This window comes from Falco cherrug, chromosome 1 (genome assembly GCF_023634085.1).
Source record: "Falco cherrug isolate bFalChe1 chromosome 1, bFalChe1.pri, whole genome shotgun sequence".
Lineage (NCBI taxonomy): Eukaryota > Metazoa > Chordata > Aves > Falconiformes > Falconidae > Falco > Falco cherrug.
Window position 1 is genome coordinate 99,456,582 of NC_073697.1, and position 19,261 is coordinate 99,475,842.

General features: G+C 46.4%; 2 protein-coding genes across 6 annotated transcripts in view; both read left to right on the forward strand.

The window, feature by feature from the left end:
* TTC28 (tetratricopeptide repeat domain 28) overlaps positions 1–5,834 on the forward strand; it is a 191,512-nt gene extending 185,678 nt beyond the window's left edge. For all 4 annotated transcript variants that reach the window (XM_055711387.1, XM_055711377.1, XM_055711391.1 and 1 more), the window contains one exon: positions 268–5,834. In XM_055711387.1, the coding sequence (XP_055567362.1) occupies positions 268–1,892 (1,625 nt within the window). In that variant the 3' untranslated portion in view covers positions 1,893–5,834. The remainder of the gene's footprint in view (positions 1–267) is intronic.
* Positions 5,835–11,887: 6,053 nt separating this feature from the next.
* PITPNB (phosphatidylinositol transfer protein beta) overlaps positions 11,888–19,261 on the forward strand; it is a 35,900-nt gene continuing 28,526 nt past the window's right edge. For both annotated transcript variants that reach the window (XM_055711426.1, XM_055711432.1), the window contains exons 1-5: positions 11,888–12,013; positions 14,738–14,768; positions 15,626–15,771; positions 17,649–17,740; positions 18,178–18,185. In XM_055711426.1, the coding sequence (XP_055567401.1) occupies positions 11,994–12,013; positions 14,738–14,768; positions 15,626–15,771; positions 17,649–17,740; positions 18,178–18,185 (297 nt within the window). In that variant the 5' untranslated portion in view covers positions 11,888–11,993. The remainder of the gene's footprint in view (positions 12,014–14,737; positions 14,769–15,625; positions 15,772–17,648; positions 17,741–18,177; positions 18,186–19,261) is intronic.

Genomic DNA, 19,261 nt, shown 5'->3' on the forward strand with positions numbered 1-19,261 from the left:
TCTCTTGTTTTTGAGATATAAAATGATAGCAAATTGACAAGTTTCATCTACGATGTCTGGACTGAGGTTCCTGCCTGTGCATTTCCTGGGTTGTGCGCATTTTTTTTCTCACCTAAATAGTAGTTGGGGTTTTTGAAGTAGTATAGGGTCTGAGTGCATGTTTTGTAGCCTTTCCTCTTGATTCTGATAGAACATTACCTGGTTTTGTTTGATTTTACTGTGTATCTGGGGGCATGTTTGTACTTTTTTTTTTTTTTTCTTTTTTAGATTCTACAGAGCTGCCTAAGCGCCTTAGCCTGGACAGTTCCTCATCGCTAGAGTCACTGGCTTCTGCTCAGTCTATTTCCAACCCGTTACCCCAGTATCAAAACCCTCCATTCTCTCCTACTTGTCCAGACAGCATTGCGTCAGATGCCATTTCTGTGTATAGCCTGAGCTCCATTGCTTCTTCCATGAGTTTTGTTTCCAAGCCAGAGAGCATGCCAGATGGTGTGGGGCACAGAGGACGCCAGGACTATGAGAGGCCCAAGAACATCTATCCACATAGGTCTGCAGTGCAGAGCCAGTTGTCACCACAGACCAGCACTGTAGCCAGCAAAGATGAGGAAGAGTATGAAGGTTTTTCTATAATAAGCAATGAGCCTTTGGCCAGTTACCAAGAAAATGTAAAACCAAGATTTTCCCCTGATCACAAACAACCCAAAACTGGTCAGGCTGGAGGCATTAAAGAGTCTGCCAACTCCAAAGGGAGCATGAGTACCCCAAATTCTCCTGTTAAAATGACTCTTATTCCCAGTCCAAATTCACCTTTCCAAAAAGTTGGGAAGCTTGCAAGTTCTGATACTGGGGAATCTGACCAGTCTAGCACTGAGACGGACAGCACTGTCAAATCCCAGGAGGACAGTAATCCAAAGCTTGATCCGCAAGAGTTGGCCCAAAAAATTCTAGAGGAAACTCAGAGTCACCTCATTGCTGTTGAACGTCTTCAGAGAAGCAGCAGCCAAATAAACAAGAGCAACAGTTCAGACGATGGGGCTTCCACCCCGGCAGGTGTGTCTGCGTTCAGATCTTCCGAGACCAGTGCATTCAGTCGCCCAGTCAGCTCTAGTCAGAAGAATCAGTCTTCGCCTCTTGCAATGAAACCAAAGCCTCCAACAAGGAGTTCGTCCCTTCAGAAAGTGAGTTCTGGCTATAATAGCCCTACGACATCGGAGATGTCAAACAAAGAAGGCACAGGCCAGTACAGCGGGCAGCCATCTCCAAGTTGTGATTCACATGGGTCCTTAACTGAGCAGCCTCACTTCAAACTCAAGTACCCCAGCTCTCCCTACAGCGCTCATATTTCTAAATCACCCAGAAATATCTCCCCAAGCTCAGGGCATCAGTCTCCTGGTGGCAGCACTCCATCTCCTGCTCTTTCTTACTCCTCAGCTGGTTCTGCTCGCTCAAGTCCAGCTGATGCCCCAGACATAGACAAATTAAAAATGGCTGCCATTGATGAAAAAGTGCAAGCAATTCACAACCTAAAGATGTTCTGGCAGAGCACTCCCCATCACTCCACTGGCCCGATAAAGATACTCCGAGGAGCTCCTGGAACAATGACTTCTAAGAAAGATGTCCTCAGCTTGCTCAATTTATCTCCGCGGCACAGCAAAGAAGAAAGTGCAGATAAGCTGGAACTAAAGGACCTGTCTATTGAGCAGCACCTTGCTTCTCCACAAAAGAACCCTCCCAATGGACACAGGCGCCCTGAAACTACAAATGCAGTGACATCAACTCATTCTCCGCCCTCCAGTAGCGCTCCAGGAACCACACGCCCCTTGAGGCTGCCATCTGGGAACGGTTATAAATTTTTGTCACCGGGAAGATTTTTTCCTTCCTCCAAATGTTGAAATGTCTTGCGTACCAGCTGATGACTTACAGTCATGTTTAAGTATTTGCTTCTGCCCACTTGCCTTTATCAGTACAGAACCATTATCTGAGAAGCCGTAGTCGTACCCACAGTTGGCAACGCACAGGGATGTGACAGATTGGCCCTGTCTGTCACTGCGTAGGAACACGGGCCTTACACAGATGGGGTTTAGTTTCCATTTTCAGGACCTTGGCCAGACTCACTTGGTAACAGGTTCTACGTAGCGCTCAGTATTTGCAGCAACAGGTCCAATGAATCTAGTTGTCTGTTCATAAATACCAGCTTTTCAGCCACCTACTTGTATTTCTTAACCTAACGGGAGGTTTTCCAGCTGGCTTTTTATACAGAAATCGTACATATCAGGGATTGGAGAGGGAGGTGAGAGCAGGCAGACTTTCACGTGTATACCACAAAGGAAGTATGCACAGGTTTCTGCCTGGAGAAGTACAAGCCATTTATTTGATTGCTTGCAAAGGCTGACAGAGAGGACGAGATAGCGTACCTCTAGATACCTCTGCCAAGTTAGCCAAACACAAGAAATCGCTGGCAGTAAAACTCCATAGCAGCATGATACTGGCAGTTCTCTTGCATCATTTAGAGGCTGGTGAAACAAAGACTAGAGGACAGAGGTGCCCCATTCTAAAACCTGCTTCTCGGGTAACTCTTTCCTGGAGGGAAGCCTTTCAGGTGATATTTTGCTGGTTGGTCAGCTCAAAAAGCATGTTTGGGGCATAATGAGCAAGGGGAGCCTCAGCATGAGGTAGCAAGCGTGTGTCAGACAGACAAGCTCTGGTTTTATTGAATGCTCTGATCTTTCTGGCACACAGCGTTGTGAAGGTGAAATTTTCGTCTTGCCAAGTGTTTGTGCAGCACAGGTGTCTTCTGTCTGCTAAGCATGCACAGGAGAGGGTTACAGACACTGAAGCTCAGAACGTTGTTTTACAGTTCCACAGCAGGCAGGAATGTGACATCAGTATATGTGATTTAGAAATCACCCGACCAAATAAACCCTTCACTGATCCTGCTAAATCATTCCACACAGCTCGTCGCGGGCAGGCCTGCAATACTTTTCCCTGCTGTGGAGGCAAGTTTCTTTTGGAGCGAGTATACCAGTCTAAGCAGATGTCAGTGCAGTCAGAGCCCGTACATGAGGCAGCAAGCAGAGTGGCTGTATGCAGAACCTGTGTGCCCTCTGATCCGTGGAGAAAAGAGAACCAAGAGCACCCCAGGGGGGATGTGTAAAGTAAGCTTTCCTAGGCTAGGTGGCGTTTAGGTGTTATGGATCAAGTGGAGGTTATTTCTTTTAAGCGGCTGTTGAATGCAGTGATGTAATCAGAATCAAAATGATAATTTACATGCACTGAAAACTGTGGGCGTGTGGTAGCATTAACTTGGCCACACTGCACACTTAGGTCCAAGCAAGGCCATGTGCTATGAAGTCGGAGCACTGGATCACCAAGGCTTTTGGTTTCTATTCTGCACTCCCAAAATTCGCTGAGCGACTGAAGGCTAATCACTTCACCTCTCTGTGCCTCGTCTTCCCTTTCTATCTAAATGGGGATAGTAATATTTACCTACCTACCTCACAGAGGTGTAGTGAGGCTTAATTAATTAGGCCCTGAGTTTTAGCTGGATCTTAAGTCAACTTCCAGTCTTGCAACTGACTACCTGAGCGGTGAGTGCAGTCAGCTCTGTAAATGTATGAGGGGCACATTGCTGATGCAGGTAATTGTTGCACTTACCATGTCTGGATGCTCTTCTTGAAAATACGGATCTGATAATTTGTGATTTTCTTAGGGATCTTGGAGGAAAAGCATGATAGCAGGACAGAGGATTCAGTTCTGATACCGGGATATAAAATTACTTAGGCTCAGCTTACTCTTGGTGCATATATCAAGTGCTTGCTTTGAGTATATTCTAGAATCCACTGGTTTTGGGAGAATGTTTTCCTTTTTGCCATTGCAAGAGCTTAAAACAAGTACTAAAGGCAAAGAATATAGGGCTGTGTTGTTACAGTCAACTCACAAGGGACGGATGATCACAACAGTTTCAGTGCAGAAACACAAAAAGAGTAGTGATTCATCTACTCGTATTAAGCAATGTAGCGAAAGAGTTGAGTAAATCTGCTCAACTCATATGATGCAAGTTATTTATACATTACATCTTTCTGTGATGGTTTGGTGCTAGATACCATCTTCTCCTCATTTGGCAGGAAAAATCGGAATAGTGGGCCAAAATGAGTCAGTACAGCGTCTACCCGTCATGTAGATGGTGATACTGCTGACAGTGCAGCTTGCTGCGGTCACAGGACTGCTGAGAGACTTCATGTGACCTACTCTGTTTCTAACCAGCATAACTGTTTCAAAACGACATCCCAGGAACATCCAGGATGGAAGTGGGCAGCTTTTTGTTTATAGCAACAGCAAATACTCCCTGTAGTGCTGCATAACATGCCAGAAATAAGCCTCTTTACTTGTAGTGTACTTCCATAACTAAAGGATCTTTTAATCTGTAGAAATTACATATTGCCATTTTGGTACAACCCATTTTCATGCTGCCAGCAAGTTTCATACTGGCTTAAAGTTTTCAGAAAGAGCTAGATCGGGGCTGGGGCAAGGGGGGTGGGGGGGGTGGGGGGGATTCTTCTGTTGTTTTTTTAAGGGGGGAGCATTAGAAACAGGGAAGGGTTCAGATGTAGAGGAAGTTCAGTATTTGGGAAATTGGTGTTGTATAAATATGGAAGGTGAGTGTCACTAGAACAAGTCCTTTGGGAAATGTGTTTCCATTGACTTGACACAGGGCACTTCCATTGGCTTAATGAAAGCCATGAAGATGCATGCTTACTCATGGCTGGGAGACACTTCACACACCTTGTGCCTCACTCCTCCACCCCCTGAATGAGAAACAACCCCTTTGTGAGGAAAAAAAAAAGAGTTTTATCAGGTTTGCCCAATATGTGGAGAAATTCAGGAAATGAAAATAACATGTTCTCCGTTTGATATTAGAATTCCTTCTGTGGAGTTTAAATGCATTTGTCGTTGTTGTATTTGTGCATGGTACAAGTGACAACACTGCTTAATACAGTGAGCAATAAGAACTAGGTATTATCCATTTTCACATTAAACCTGCCACATTCAACCATTCCCCAAGGCCATAGAATGTATTTTAGTTTGGTTTTGCCCAGTACGTTTTACTGTGTGGGATTACAGATTTTATTTTTTTTTTTTATTGTCTTTAGCTTCAGCTAAATGGGAACAGTAAACAATCTCTCTGATCAAAATCCTGTTTAATTTGATTGTGTTGGTTAGCCTGTGCTCTGGCCTGGTACTATTTTCCTTCTTTTTAATTGTACCATACTTAAACAAGGAAAAAGCATTGAAGGGGTGCTTCACCCACATATATCACTCTAGGCCATATTTCCTTTCATTAAGTCAGGCTCGTTCTGTGAACATCTCTTTCAAGTTGCAGAACAGATCCAGGTGCACAGAAATCTTTGTGAATCTGTTAAGAAACACTGGTAGTTTCAGGCGAGATGGTAATAATGGGTTTGAGCAGTTTCGGGTTTGTTGCATTGCCGTGCTGTCCAGAAAGGCTGCAAAATGTGTGTGGAAAACTTGGCCCCTTGGTTGCAGAACTCCTTCAAAAGAGCGTTGAAGATGGTAACTGAGAGAGGACTGTCAGCAAAGACTCTTCCAAGCAGCAGCCCTTTAGCACTTGCTCTCCTTGTATGCAGTGTTAGCCATGTTTGGCCTATACGGACTTTCTTTGTAAATTAAAACTCTGTTTCCAGACAGCATTAAACTTTTTATATTATGAAATTTACCATGTAAAAAGATTTTCATATTTTTATTGAAATTGCTAAGGCATTTGGCCTTCTTTCTTTGTGATTTCAGTGTCTATTAAAGCATGAGTTCTCTCAGTACTTCAGTCTCTTGGTCTAGGAGGGTGTTGGGAAGGAATGCGTTAGCACGCTGCTCTCTGTCCGGGCACCCACCTGGTTGCTAGACTGTTCCTCTAGCCTGCTCCGGAGAAGCAAAGAGGTCACGTATAAATCCGCATTCTCTGTCCAAGTGTGACTAACCTACAGCAGCTGTCCTCAGCGTCCCCTGTGGAAGCGAGGGGTCATCGAGAACTTCCTCCTCTTTTGGTGGCGGACTGGAGTGTTCCTTTAAAAATGATGATTGGAAATTGCTTTTCCTTTTTCTAGCAGGTGGTGGGAGTGTCAGCATGTGCTCGATGTCTGTCTTGTAGTCAGCAGCAAAAGGACATGCAGGGTTGGAAGGAGCTTCAGGGATCGCCCAGCCCCATCCCTCCACTGTGGAAGAACCGAGCGCCGCAGGTACGATCTATTTTCCCATACCGATGCCAGCTGGAACTTGCTGACTTAAATCTTCCTTCTTCCCCCATGTGAAAGGTGCCCTTGTGCTTAGGGAAAGTGTTGGTGACCAGATGAAACTAAACAGAATTTGAGCTTTTTTATGGTCTTGGATGTGTCCGTTGACACCAGTCCCATCCCCGGTTGCGTAAGTGCAGCCTCTGGCCATGCTGACAGAAGACACAAACCAGGTCCTCAGTCATGGTGCAGCAGGCTCTTACTGGCCTACAGTCTCCAGCCTCCAGATCCTCGATCTGCTGAGAATGAGGTGATCTGAACCACGTAAATCACTGCAGTCTCCCTGGTGTGCATCTGAAGTAGCTAGTTCTGTGTGTGAAGGCGTGGATGGTGCAGCCCCCCCAGCAAAGGTCTGACAGGTGGCTGCCGCGGCTTGGCCATGCCCTTACAGTTACCTGCAGCCTGGTGACATGTGCGGTGTGAATCGGCAGGCAGCTGGTGTGGGTGCCTTGGCTTCTGTCCTTGTTATTAAGGTACTGCCACTGTATCGCAAGGATGCAAGAAAGTCCTTTTCCTTTCAGAGAGATGCTTCTAGAACAGCAAGTGTGGGATGAAGTCAGTTCAGCACTGCAAAAATGAGGGGGATATGTGTGTGTGTGTCTTAAAGCCTGACCTTGAACATTTGTGTATCAAATACTTAATAAGCAAATTTGTGTCAGGTACAGGCTGGAGCATTCTGTGAGTGTTGATACGCACGTTCATACTGTGCGTTGATGTACGCGACCAGTAGCATAAACCTGTGTGTGCCCTTTCCTGCAGCCCTGGTGATCTCAGCGCGCAGGCAGCCCTTGCTTCTTACTGAGAATGGTCGTGGACTTCTCTCCAATTCTCTCAAACACTCCAGCTCTAGTTCTGTCATATTACTTTTCCCATACAGCCTTGCTTTCTCATTGTTTTTTTAATGTACTTTCCAAAGAGAAGAACTTAAATGTTTATCCCTGTCAGAAAAAAGTACCAGCCGCCTTCTATTACATGATGACATCATTTGCATGTGGTTTTATTGGTAAATGTCTGTGGCTGGTATTTCAGTGGACTCCCAAGTAAGCTGTTACACAGGGAACTGCAGCAGCTGCCACTTGTACAAACGAGAAGTGCGCAGGGGAATTGCGTTCTCCTTAGGTCTCTCCCGTATCCTCCTCTGAGAAGCCCTTGGAGAGGGATGTTGGTTTTCCAGTGGCTGGCAGCAGTCCTGGGAAGTATCCATCACAAACATCTCTGCTCTTGCACAGTCCTCAGACTTCCTGTTCTTTGGGGCTGAGAGTGAGCTGGTGAAGGAACACATGCCTTGCTGCTCCCACACGTGACCAAAATATGCAGGTATACCTAAAAAGATACTATGAGGTGTAAGCGGAAAACAGCCAACTCTTGGGGTTAGGCATGTGGGCACCCATTCTGCAAAGGAGCTGGCAGCCTTGGACGTGTCAGAGCTGGGGTATACTGACCTCCTCTGCTGTTCTTAAATCACACAGCAATACAACCTGTCTGCTAAAGTGCACAACTGTGATCTTTTAGCATAAAAGAGAGGGTATTCAAATACTAAAAAACACATTCCCATTTTCAGTTCATTATATGGAAAAGTTTGCCATGGTTACAAATCCCTCTTCTCTCACAGGAGGAGGAATAAGGGCCTGGGAACTCGAAGGAAGGGAGTAGTTTGTCTCAGAGAACCAGTGACACCTCTGGCACTGGTGGCACAGTGCTGCGGCTTCTGCCTTCTTACCCCACTGGCCGGCTGCTGCTGATGTCCTGCTGCCAGCGGTGGGAAGGTGTGGGAGCAAGAGCAAAGCCCGTGCTACAGCACAGTGCTGGAGACCAGGAGAGGGTCAAAGGAACCTCAGAGGCAGGCATGGTCCCAAGGTGCCTTAGACATCACACGCAGACCTAGAGCAGTCTCCTAATGACTCTACACAAAGTTAGGGATAGCACGGACCTGCCCAGGGACGTGGTGGGACGGAGCATGGCCCTCTATGCCTCCAGCATATCCCCTTGCAGAGTTCCTGAAATGGTGGCCTCGTGTTTTAAGGCCACCATGCCACTTCATGTGCATGCAAACCTGTGTTCAAGCAGCAGGATGTCTCAGCAGGCTGAGCCTCTGACAAAAGCCAGGAGCCGCTGATGTGCAGCCACACGGGCAGCGTTAGCTCCCCACGCAGAGCAAGGCTAGGCTGGAGGACTCCCGTGAGGAAAGCTCACTGGGGTAGCATCCCTTCCACAAGTGGAGACCATGGTGGAACTGTATGGGCTGGTCTGAATTGGTTTGTCTGTACACGGGCTCTGGACTCGGCAGGATGCAGCTACTCCGATGAGACTATCGTGTGTGGTATAATCTAGATATAAACAAAGGGAGTAAGGGTTTTGGGGAGAGCACACATTGCAGCTGGCTGAGTAAACAAAAGACAAATGTTGTCCATATGGGGAAGGAGCAGCAGCAGGGGACTGTACTCGGCCAGGATTTTGAAAAACTAAGTAAAGGAAAATAGTGAATGCTTGAGAACTTTGGGAAGCAGACACTTAAAGCCCCACCACTGTGCCCTGGCACAGCCCTTTGTAATTTCTTTGCCTTGTAGACTAAGCCAGTGCAGGCATAAGTGTGAGCAGCCGTTTCCATAGCATCAGTCTTTCACGTCGCAAGAGACTTGAATGAAAATATGTTTTCTAAGGCAGAGCCTATTGAGGATTTTCTTTAAAGCCATTTATCTGTGGGAGCGTTGTTTGGCAGCATTTATTTTTCCTATCCGTGAATTTCTGCTCTCCTTTAGTGGAGTTGATACGTAAATGTATTAGTTTTAGCTACTGTCAAATGGGGCGTGGGGAAGACTGCTTCTCAAGGGAACGGGTAGGCAAGAGTGAGCCTGGAAGTGGGGTCTGTAGCCACTTCTGGGGAAGAGGATGCAATTCAAAAGCACGGGAGCACGGGCATTGTGTGGAGACTGACACCCAAACAGGAGACCACAATTCAACAAGCTGCAAAAACTGTTTTAGCCAGTTTTGGACATCAAGAGTTACTACACAGAAGAATTAAAATGCAGTAGCTACTCATAAATAAAAATTGTGCAGGTAAGCTTCTTATGGGTTGACAGCTGACACAAACATCTATTTAAAACGACACCTTTCTCTTGTCAGCAATAGGGTGGCATTATTCACAATGAAGATCTCTGCAAGTGTAAATGCTGTGAACTGTTCCACAGCCAGACATATTCCCATTTTTTGAGGAGGAATCATCATCTTTCTGCAGTGCCAAACTGCAGAGTTTTACCCTCGCCTTTGTCAGATCTTGAAACGTTGTGGGGTTTTTTTTCTTTCCAGTTTACCATGTCTTACACTCTTGTGAACGTTTCAGAGTAAAGCAGAAGTGGCTAGTCTGCATAGCTGTGAAGAAAAATCTGGAAAAAAACGAAAACTAACACTCAGAAACTGGAAAGCAAATAAATGTATTTACAGTACATTATTTTAAGTAAATCCTATAGTTGTACCTGAATTATGATTTTTGAGCACCCCAAAATGGAAATGTCATTACCCGGCTGCTTTGTTCTTGGAGCATCATTTTGCCACAGGATAAACTTTAATCACCATAGAAACAACGATAAAGCCAAATACAACATCCAGAAGCAACCTGGGAGAAGCTGACATGTGTTGTCCTTCATGCGCCCTGTGTGGAAGAGCCAGGTATATCCCAGTGGTTTATCAGCAGCTTTAAGCATTAACAGGGCTGGGTCCTCATTCCAGGGATAAGGTCACTGCAAGATACGGTCTTGGATTCTCTTAGTTCTGCTGTGCTTGAGCTCTGAACAGCCAAGTTGGAACCAATTGTTATAATTCCTTCCTCATTCCAGGTCTCTAAGCTGCACCTTCATTTTCAGTTTTTTGCTGTGGAATTCAATGCTGCATGTCTCCACAGTACATGAGAGACTCCTGCGTAAAGATTTGTTGCTACTAGAGAAATCCTTATTTGGACTCAAGGAAACTCAGCATATTTTCCTTTTTGGATTAAATGCCTAGAGTAAAAGTTTAGTTAGTTTGCTCTGCCCTGCCCCCCCTCCCCCCATTTCTCTTGCCCCCGCTCTGTTGTTTGATTGTTGTGTTAATAGAAATGTGTTGGATGAGAAGGGAGTCGACGCTTTTTCACTGTACAGTGAAAGCATGTCCCACCCCTCTGCCTCCCAGTGAGGTACCTCAGTAAAACTCATCTCCTGCCACACACACTCGTAAATTGAGTGGTGTCCACTGCCTGGTGTGGAGGGACTGGGCACCAGCACCCCCCTGAGATATGAAGGCAGTTTCTCTCCTCAAGGACTCGAGTTTCAGGTTCTTTACAGGCTCAAGGAACTTCACTGGGTATTCTGCCCTTGAGGCTATTTCAGCCAGCTTTCAGTGCCTCTGAGCCTTAGAAGCTGCTTTCGTTTTTTCACTTTTGATGAAAGTTGATGGTCTCATATCACCAGCAGGTCTGTGGGACCAGAGGGTGCAGGTGGGTCTGAGCCCAGCAACGGCTGTCTCGTCTTATGTATGTCAGCGTGTCGCTTAACTTCTGGTGGTGGTGTTACCTCTGAATGTGATACAGGATAAAATAAATTATCTCACAAGAGGGCAGCATTGGACGCAGCGATCGCGGGTCCTTGTGTTACAGCCTTTACATCTGTGAGAGCGTCTCTCCCTTTGTGGCGGCATTAGCAACTCTGTGTCTGATTTACCGTGTTTCCATTTCTGCGGCAAAAGGGGGGCAGCCCCGAGGTAAGGCCACAGCAATCCACCAGGAAAGGACTCTGCCTGCAACACACCGCGGAAAGACATTCTAGCTTCCCCCCTCCCCAAAAAAATTTAAAAAAAAAGGCAAAAAGCACAGCGCGGTCCGGCGGCGAGTCCAGCAGAGGTGCCCGGGCCGGCTGCGCAGGCGGGGGCGCGCACGGCGCCGGGGGCGCGGACAGGCCCCCCCGGGACCCTGGCTGCGGGAGGAATGACATCGATACACACCCCGGGTTGCCCCCCGCGGCCGGGCCGTTCCCCCGGGCCGGGAGCTGGCTCCGGCCGCCGCGCACCTTCGGGAGGCGCCCGCGCAGCCCCGCTCCCTGCCCGGCCTACGGCAGGCGGCGGCGAGCCGGGCCGGGCCGTGCGCGCCGGCCGCCCCGCGGGTGCGGCTCGCCACGGTCAGTAGGCGGGACCCAAGCGGGGCTCTGATTACCGGCTGCGGTTTTTCCGGGGCCGCCAGAGGCCAAGAGCAGGAGGGGTGCTGCCCGGTAAGCCGCTGCAGCCCGGACACCGGCAGCCGGAAATGCCCCGGTCCGGGCGATCGGGGGCGGCTGCTCCCGGCCAGGACCCTCCGACCGGCCCCGCCTCACGGCGCCGCGGGGCCCCGGCCCTGCCTCACGGCGGGGAGCGCCCGCCGGTGACGTCACCGCGCCAGCACGCGAGACGCGGGCGGCGCCGGGAGCGAGCCAGCCTGGCAGCGCACTCCGATTGGCTGCCTACGCGTGAGGTGGGGCGCTCGCGGGAGCTGCGCGCCCTCGGATTGGTGACGGCCGGCGCACGCGCGCCTTGCCCAGGGTGCGCTGGGGTCAGGAGCGGGGCCGCACGGCGCGGCGGGATTGGGCGCGGCGGCCTGCGGGGGCGGGGACTTCCCCGGAAGCGCGCGGTGCAGCATGGGCAGGCGGTGCCGGTGGCGCGTGCGCAGTGTGGGCCTGCGAGGGGAAGATGGTGCTGATCAAGGAATTGTGAGTCGGGGCCGGTGGCGGGGGGGGTGGCCCCGGGGCACGGCCCGGTGCTGTACGGTGGGGCACGGCGCGGCGGGAGCCCTCCGCGGCTCTCCCCGCTGGGCCCGGCCGCCGCTGGGTGGGGCAGGGCCCGCTCCGGCCCGCGCCCCGCTGGGCCTCCCTGGGTTCCGCTGCGCGGGGCCCGGCAGCGCCTGGCCCGCCGCCTCGGCCGCTCCTCCTGCCGGGCGGCGCCCTGGGGGGCGCCGAGTGTCTGGCGGCCCGGCGGGGCCGCACCCATCGGGCCGGGCCGCCGTGGGGCTCGGGGGGCGGCGGGGCCGGGAGCGCTGCCGGCCGGGGCGCGGGGCCGCTGTATGTTTCCCTGCCCCGCCGTGCGCCCACGCACCGCTTCCCCCCGGGCTTCAGGCCGCGGTCGCCGCAGGGCACCGAGCGAGGGTCCGTTCGGCTTTACAGGCCCCCGAGTGTGCGGTCCCCGGCGAGGCGGTACTGCCCGGGGCGGACGGGCCGTGTCCCCGCGCGATGAATCCCGGACTCGTCCCTTCGCGGCTGAGGCTCTGCTGAGCCGGCCGTGCCGACGTGTCCCAGCAGGCGCCGCAGGCAGAGCTGTGTCTGGAGAGCTGTCGGGCTGGAACCTCATTCCGCTTGGGAAGGAGCTGGAGTGGCAGTGGTGACGGCCCTGCAGCATGCTGCAGTTATCTGTCCTGGTCGTGCTGGGAGCTCCACGTTTGGTAGATCTTCCCCTAAGGTCTTCTGCCAGCCAGCCATCGACTGGTTCCTTCCTCCCTCCCACCCCTTTGGCTTTAAATTACCTCAAAGTCTAGTAATATGTAGTGTCTGCTGTAGCAGTAAAGATGATGTGTATGTTCAAAATGATGGATAGTAGCAAATGTGTGTGTTAGGTTCCAAACGGGCTTCCAAAGACACTTCAAAGATTTACCTAAACTTCAGGAGAGTAGGTGCGAATGGGCAGCACTGAGGTACCAGGGCTGTAGCTGGCAGCGTGGTGTGAGATCCAGGTGTCCCGCTCATCCTGCGTTTTAGCAAAAGCTTACACCAGCCCTCACAGGAGAAGCTGTCTGTCTGTCTTGCATTTCCTGCAAGATAACGGTGGGTTGTGTGTTTATTTGTAAGGTAAGGTCTCATCAGATTCCTTTGCTACTCAGCTCTTTTGAATTATCACAATGTGTCATCGTTCTTAAGTTCAAAAAAACCTGTTCCTTACAAATTCTTCCCTTTAATCCCTTGCTTTCCCTTGTACGTTTGCTGTTTTCCTAATTATACCCCTATTTTACGTATTGTCATGTTGAAGACTAAACTGAAGTTGCCCAAAAATCTCCTGTACTGTCTTGCAAGCCACATATGTGTCCTGTCTAGGTATTGAGTCAGCATCTGCTGGTGCCAAGACAGCTGTCTTCTGTCTGTATTGGTCTTGATAGCCAGCTTTAAAAATAGTTTAAGGACTTTTCTGTCAGGTAAAATAAGATACACTAGGGCTTCTTGTGGGAATTTTATTTTGATTGCCATTTGGCCGTTCTGTGTTTGGATGCAAGCTCTGCTTTCAGCCAGACACTTGCCAGCATTTGAGGCTGATTATGTTTTTCTCAGTTTCTCTCTGAAGGTTTCACAGTTTAAATAAAATTGTTTCAGTGAGGCACATAGTAGGCTAAAATAGAAAAATCTTTGTCCAGTCAGGGATAAAGAAGAAGTTACTTGGAAATTGCAAGACTGAGTTTGACCCGCAGGGATGATAATTTCTATCTTGTCAAGGTTGCGGCGTTTTCTGCCGGGGGTGGGGGTTGAGCAGAGCACTTTAGCTGCTGAAGTCATTTTCACAGCAGTACCTAAACAAAAGCATATCAAACTCACTGTTCACAAAGTGCAGACACAGTAGCAGGTAGCAATAGTTGAATCAGCTAACTGTAACTTTCTTCCTCTCTAGAACAGTGGGCAGGCTTAATTTATATTCATGCTTTTGGGATGATTATGTTGCAATTGAATCTTAATGGCTATAAGGTTGTCACTAAGGGAGGTAACATCACTTAAAAGCACTAGGAACAATGTTCTGTGATGTTGCTTTGCAATAATAGTGATTTACATCGTCTCTGTCCATTTTATAATGTAAGGTGAAACTGGAAAATACTGTCTGTGCAGCGTACTGTTGCTGTGAAAAATCAACTTCTGTGTCCCTGACGCTGCTTTTAACTGTACAGCGAAACAGTTTGCCTAGAATGCACTTGCTTCTGCCACCTACATGGGGTATGAGCTGTGGTTGGTTTTTAAACAATGCATAACAGCTGTAATTGCCAAAAATAATTCGTAGGCTCTGAGGGCCTATGCATTTGCCTTTTTAAATTGTATAGATGGGACTTCTTACTGTGTAACATGTGAAAAAAGCTCACACCTCAAAGTTTAAACAAATTCAGCACAATACAAAGTTATGGCAGAGCTGGAAGCAGATCCTAGATTTCCTGGCTCTTCTGTGCAGGTTCTAACATTCTTAACCCTCTTTTTTTTTTTTTTTCTTTTCCTTTTGTAATGTATCTATTGTTGGTTTTTACTTGGGTTTGTTGCATTATATCCATGCAGCCTTACTGTCACAGAGCATTTCTAAAACGAAAACTGGAATTTTGGCACTTCCTTCTTGAATGTCTTTGTTACAGTTTGTCTGTTACTTGCAGATGAAGTATAATTACTCATTTTGTTGAATTTGCTCTTTTCTTCTTTCAGCCGAGTGGTTTTACCTTGCTCAGTGCAAGAGGTATGTCCTCATCCTACCTGCTTTTTTTTTCGGGGTGATGGGTGGGAGGATGTTAGTGTCTTATTTAAATCTGACTAGCCTGGATCCAAGTGGTTCCTGTGCTGTACACCCACCAGGCTGCGCAGGTAAGTTACCAGATGTGTAAGCCACCAGTGAGCAGAGTTAACCTCTTGTAGATCAGTGAATTTCAAAGGAGGCACATGCCTGCCGGCAGAGAACCTTTACTTGTGCAATTCTGCACGGCAGCAGAATTTTTCAGCTGATCAAGGCACTGAGTGACTCCAAGCCTTTTCCTAAAGGCACTGGTAGGAATCGCCTTCCAAGATCTGAAGCCTGCAATTTAAGTGGCACTGAGATATGTTTAAATGATTGTCCCTCAGAAATATGTTCAGACATTCTATCGTGAAAGTGTTACACTTTTTCCCCTACAGTGTGTATTTTATGGGTCCTGTGAGAGCAGTATCTAGTTAAAAGTATGAATCTGGGGGGGCTGAGTGCTGGAAATCAGTCATTTCAAAATCTGTAAACTAAAAATCATATTTCTCTTATACAATTAAGAACAACATATATACTTTGCTTTTAGGGTGGGAAAGATTAATAACAGCATATTTGCTATGCTGTACCAAAGTGTTGCATTAATGTGAAACAAACCGATTATAGACCTGGTACTTGTGAGCTATGTATAAATTTTGCCAGTAGCTTGTCATACTTTACTAAGTATTTTTTACATGGTGTATTTTACTTTCCTGATAATTTTGTTTGTACACCTAATTTTCACTGGAAAGAGCTAATTTTTTTATACATTAAAAGTTTTGGCTAACTTTAATACAGAAATTTTACTTCTCTTAATTTTTCAGTATCAAGTTGGGCAACTTTATTCTGTGGCAGAAGCTAGCAAAAATGAAACAGGAGGTGGTGAAGGAATTCAAGTCTTAAAAAATGAGCCTTATGAAAAGGATGGCGAGAAGGGACAATATACTCACAAAATCTATCACTTAAAGAGGTGAGAAAAACTGATATGTATCATGGTCACCTGATGTTGAGTGAGAAATGTGTAAAAGTGAGGGCAGCCTTCCATTCTTTACTGTTCGGGGGTACTTGTATTTTTCTACATTCTGTAATTTGCTGAATTGTGCATGAATGTTCTGGTGAGTGGGAAAATGTGAAATACAGTGGATTTTAAATATGTGGGATAGAGTAATAGAGAACCGTGCAAAATGTCCCATTTGTTAATAGACAAATGCATCTCTAAGTAGGAATAATTTGAATTCTTAGTATATCGCCAAAATAATGGGTTAGTATCACGGATGCTTTGTAGGGTAGCCTGAAGGACAGGAATGTTGATATAGAAGGATAGAGAAAATGAGTGGTTACTGTGTTATAAAGGAAGAATGTTTTTATATGATCTGGTATTTAAGAAAGAGTTCTTATGGCCTGACTGCTCCTTAAAAACACTCTGTAAGGAATCACACAAAGTCTTGTGGTGTGGTAGGGTAGTTTTTTCTCAGAGAGAATGAGTAAGTTAAAGAATATTTTCAGAAGTTACCTGCGTTTCAGAGCAGGTAAAACCAGGGTTATTTGGAAATCTGACCAACCTGGGGTCTGAACATGTAGGGATTAACAGTGGATGTTACTCCAGGGGGCTGCAGTACTGTAAAGGTAGCCATGTCATTAGGGTTTGTAATATGTTGTCAAGTTGTGAGGATTAGTGTTCCAGATGTTTATAAATGGGGGAAAAAAGATCTAAATTAAAAGTTGAAGAACTGAATACAGTTACGGTTGGCTTCCCCTGGGGGAGGCACAACGATGACGTGGGAAAAAAATACTGTACAGCAGTACTGTTCCAAAGCATCTGAGTGTTTAGTGTCTCAGCTCTGTGAAAGTAAACAGGAAGGCGAGCTCACTGCAGGGCGGTGTTGTGTGGGATTGCTGCACACAAGGTATGAATCGTAATTCCTTTTGGTTGGCTTTGGGCATGGGACTTTCAGATGTGCATGAACTGGAGGGTAGAGAGAAGTGTGGGCAGCGTGACTGGTGTGGAAGAGCTGTAAGAATTGTGTTTGGTTATTCTAGAAAAAGTCCCAGATGGGTGGGACTTAAGGTTCCTGCAACGTAAAAAAGGAATCATCAGTAGGCTTTTTTTCCTTAAATCTAAAAGAAAAAAGGACAGGAACTCACTCACCATCCTTGGAGGAAAACTGAGGATGGAACACTTACACAGATTGAACTCTGGCTGTTCCTTACACACTTCTTGCTGACTTAAAGGCACCAGTCTCAAATACTCTCCTAGGTAATACCAAATTTTCTTTGTATCGGGTTTTGTTACTTTTTTTCCAAGCATCCAGGTTTGGGCAACTGTCACAAGCCCTCTGTTGGACTACAGGGCAGTTCCAGAGCTGGTAATTCTGCTGCTCATGGTGAGCTGCAGTTTTCCTCTTCAGGCGTGGCTGGAATAGCTGAATGGCCTTCCATCTGTGTTGTGGGCCAGCCAAGTTACAGCTTGCTCACTGATCAGCCTCCAGTTTTGCTAGAGAGTTTGGAGTCAGGATCCCTGATGCAGTGCTCTCCCTCTACAATTATCTTTGCTGTTCTTGAAGAGAAAAGAAAGCACAGCTTTCATTGTTGTTGTAGTTTTTTTCCAAAAATATTTCTAGGTCACTCTGCATTATCTTATTATTACCTTCCCCATTTTTTTTCTTTATTATTTTGTGATCAGTAACAATGTTGGAGTTCCTGCATGTTTACCTGTGGATAACTTGTACATCATTGCCTTTAAAGTGCTTAGGTAGAATGTGCCTTTCTTACTAGAGTGGAAGAAATCAGTGAGGAACTTCAGCTGGCAGAAATTTTGAAAACATTGTCAATGTTTGTTTTTCACAGTAAAGTTCCTGGTTTTGTAAGGATGATTGCTCCAGAAGGCTCCCTGGTGTTCCATGAGAAGGCTTGGAACGCATATCCCTACTGTAGAACAAGTAGGTCTCCTGCTGTGTGTTTTGCTGTCAGTGTTCAGTCAAGGGATGGTCTTACACGGTTTGGGAGAAATGATTCTCTTAAGGTCTAGAACAGAGCCTGTTTGAAAGCTCTTCATGGTCCATTAGAATAAGGTGACTGCTTTGTTTTAATACTTTCAATTCTAAGTATTGAAGTAAGTTCTAAGAGTAGGCCCTATGTCTTTTGTGTTTCTGTTCAGTATTTGAAGTATCTTATAATGAACTTCTGAGGCTAAGGCAAGCAAGTCAGAGTTTGCTGAACTCTGCTGACTTGACACACACAAATGCTCTTAGAGTAATTTTGAATTTTTCTTATGCTGTGAAGCAATCATTAGATGTGAGACTTCTCAAAAACGATTGTATCTAATAACACTTTGTTTTTCCTTTTCATTTTCTTTGCATGTGTTTTCGACGGCCAGTTGTGACAGTGAGTATTTAAATTGCTATCAGTCCTTTGTTGGTTTTTTTTTTTAAATATATTTTTTCTCTTATTACTGCTGCAGTTGACTCTGACTCTAGCAAGCTAGCTCCAACCTTTTATATATGCATATGTGCCTCGCCAGGGTTCCTGGCATAGACCTCCTTGTTACTTTATTTGTCTACACATGGCTATAATTAGAAAGAACTGTAATTTGTCAGAGAAATGCTTTCATTTTTTACATCATCTTTTTATGTCTTTACTTACCATTACAGCTGCATAATGTTTGTCCTGGTAAGATATAATGCTAAAAAAGAGAAAAACAAAAAAGCCAAATTGGAGGTTTCTATTCTCTTGAATGCAGGAAGAGCAATGAAATACAAGTAGTCCCTGACTGTCTGAGAACCTGTTTCTGTAAGGTTAGAACAGGTTAACTGAGAATCTAAATGGACCATCATAGCTGGGTGGGTTGGGTTTTTTTGTTTTTTATTTAAGTTGCATAGGAAAGAGATCATTAAGGCTGTTTCCCTGTGTATTTATTTTGGTGACCTAGGAAGCTCATAAATTTAATGTTAAATTGGTTTATCTGCTCACTTGGAAACTCGATTTAGATTGTCACTAGGTGGATGCAACATAAGCAGTAACAAATGAGTTTGTGAACTGTTAACTTGACTCATTGTGATAGCGTACACCAGTGTGCACACCTTTCTTCTGAAATTAGAAATGTTCTGTGCTAGTCTTCAGAGATGCAATTTAGAGGTAGCTGGACCTTTATGATTGAGGTTGTGCTATACAGTAGCATCTAATGTTTATAAGCTATTACCCTGCCTCTCAGAATAGTATCATTTATTAAAAATTTCATGCAAATGTATTTTAGTTGTTTTGTCATAACTGCAGTATTAATAATTTGAAAATTACTTGAACATAGAGGTAAAGAATTTCATGGTTGAGGAAGAAGGATGGTAAATGACAGTATTATTTCTATTTGTATGCACAGAGTCAGAGTTGGATTTCTCAAACATGGCCGGTTTTAATTTAGTACTTGCTGCTGCAGCTGATACTTAAGATTTAGATACTAGTTATCT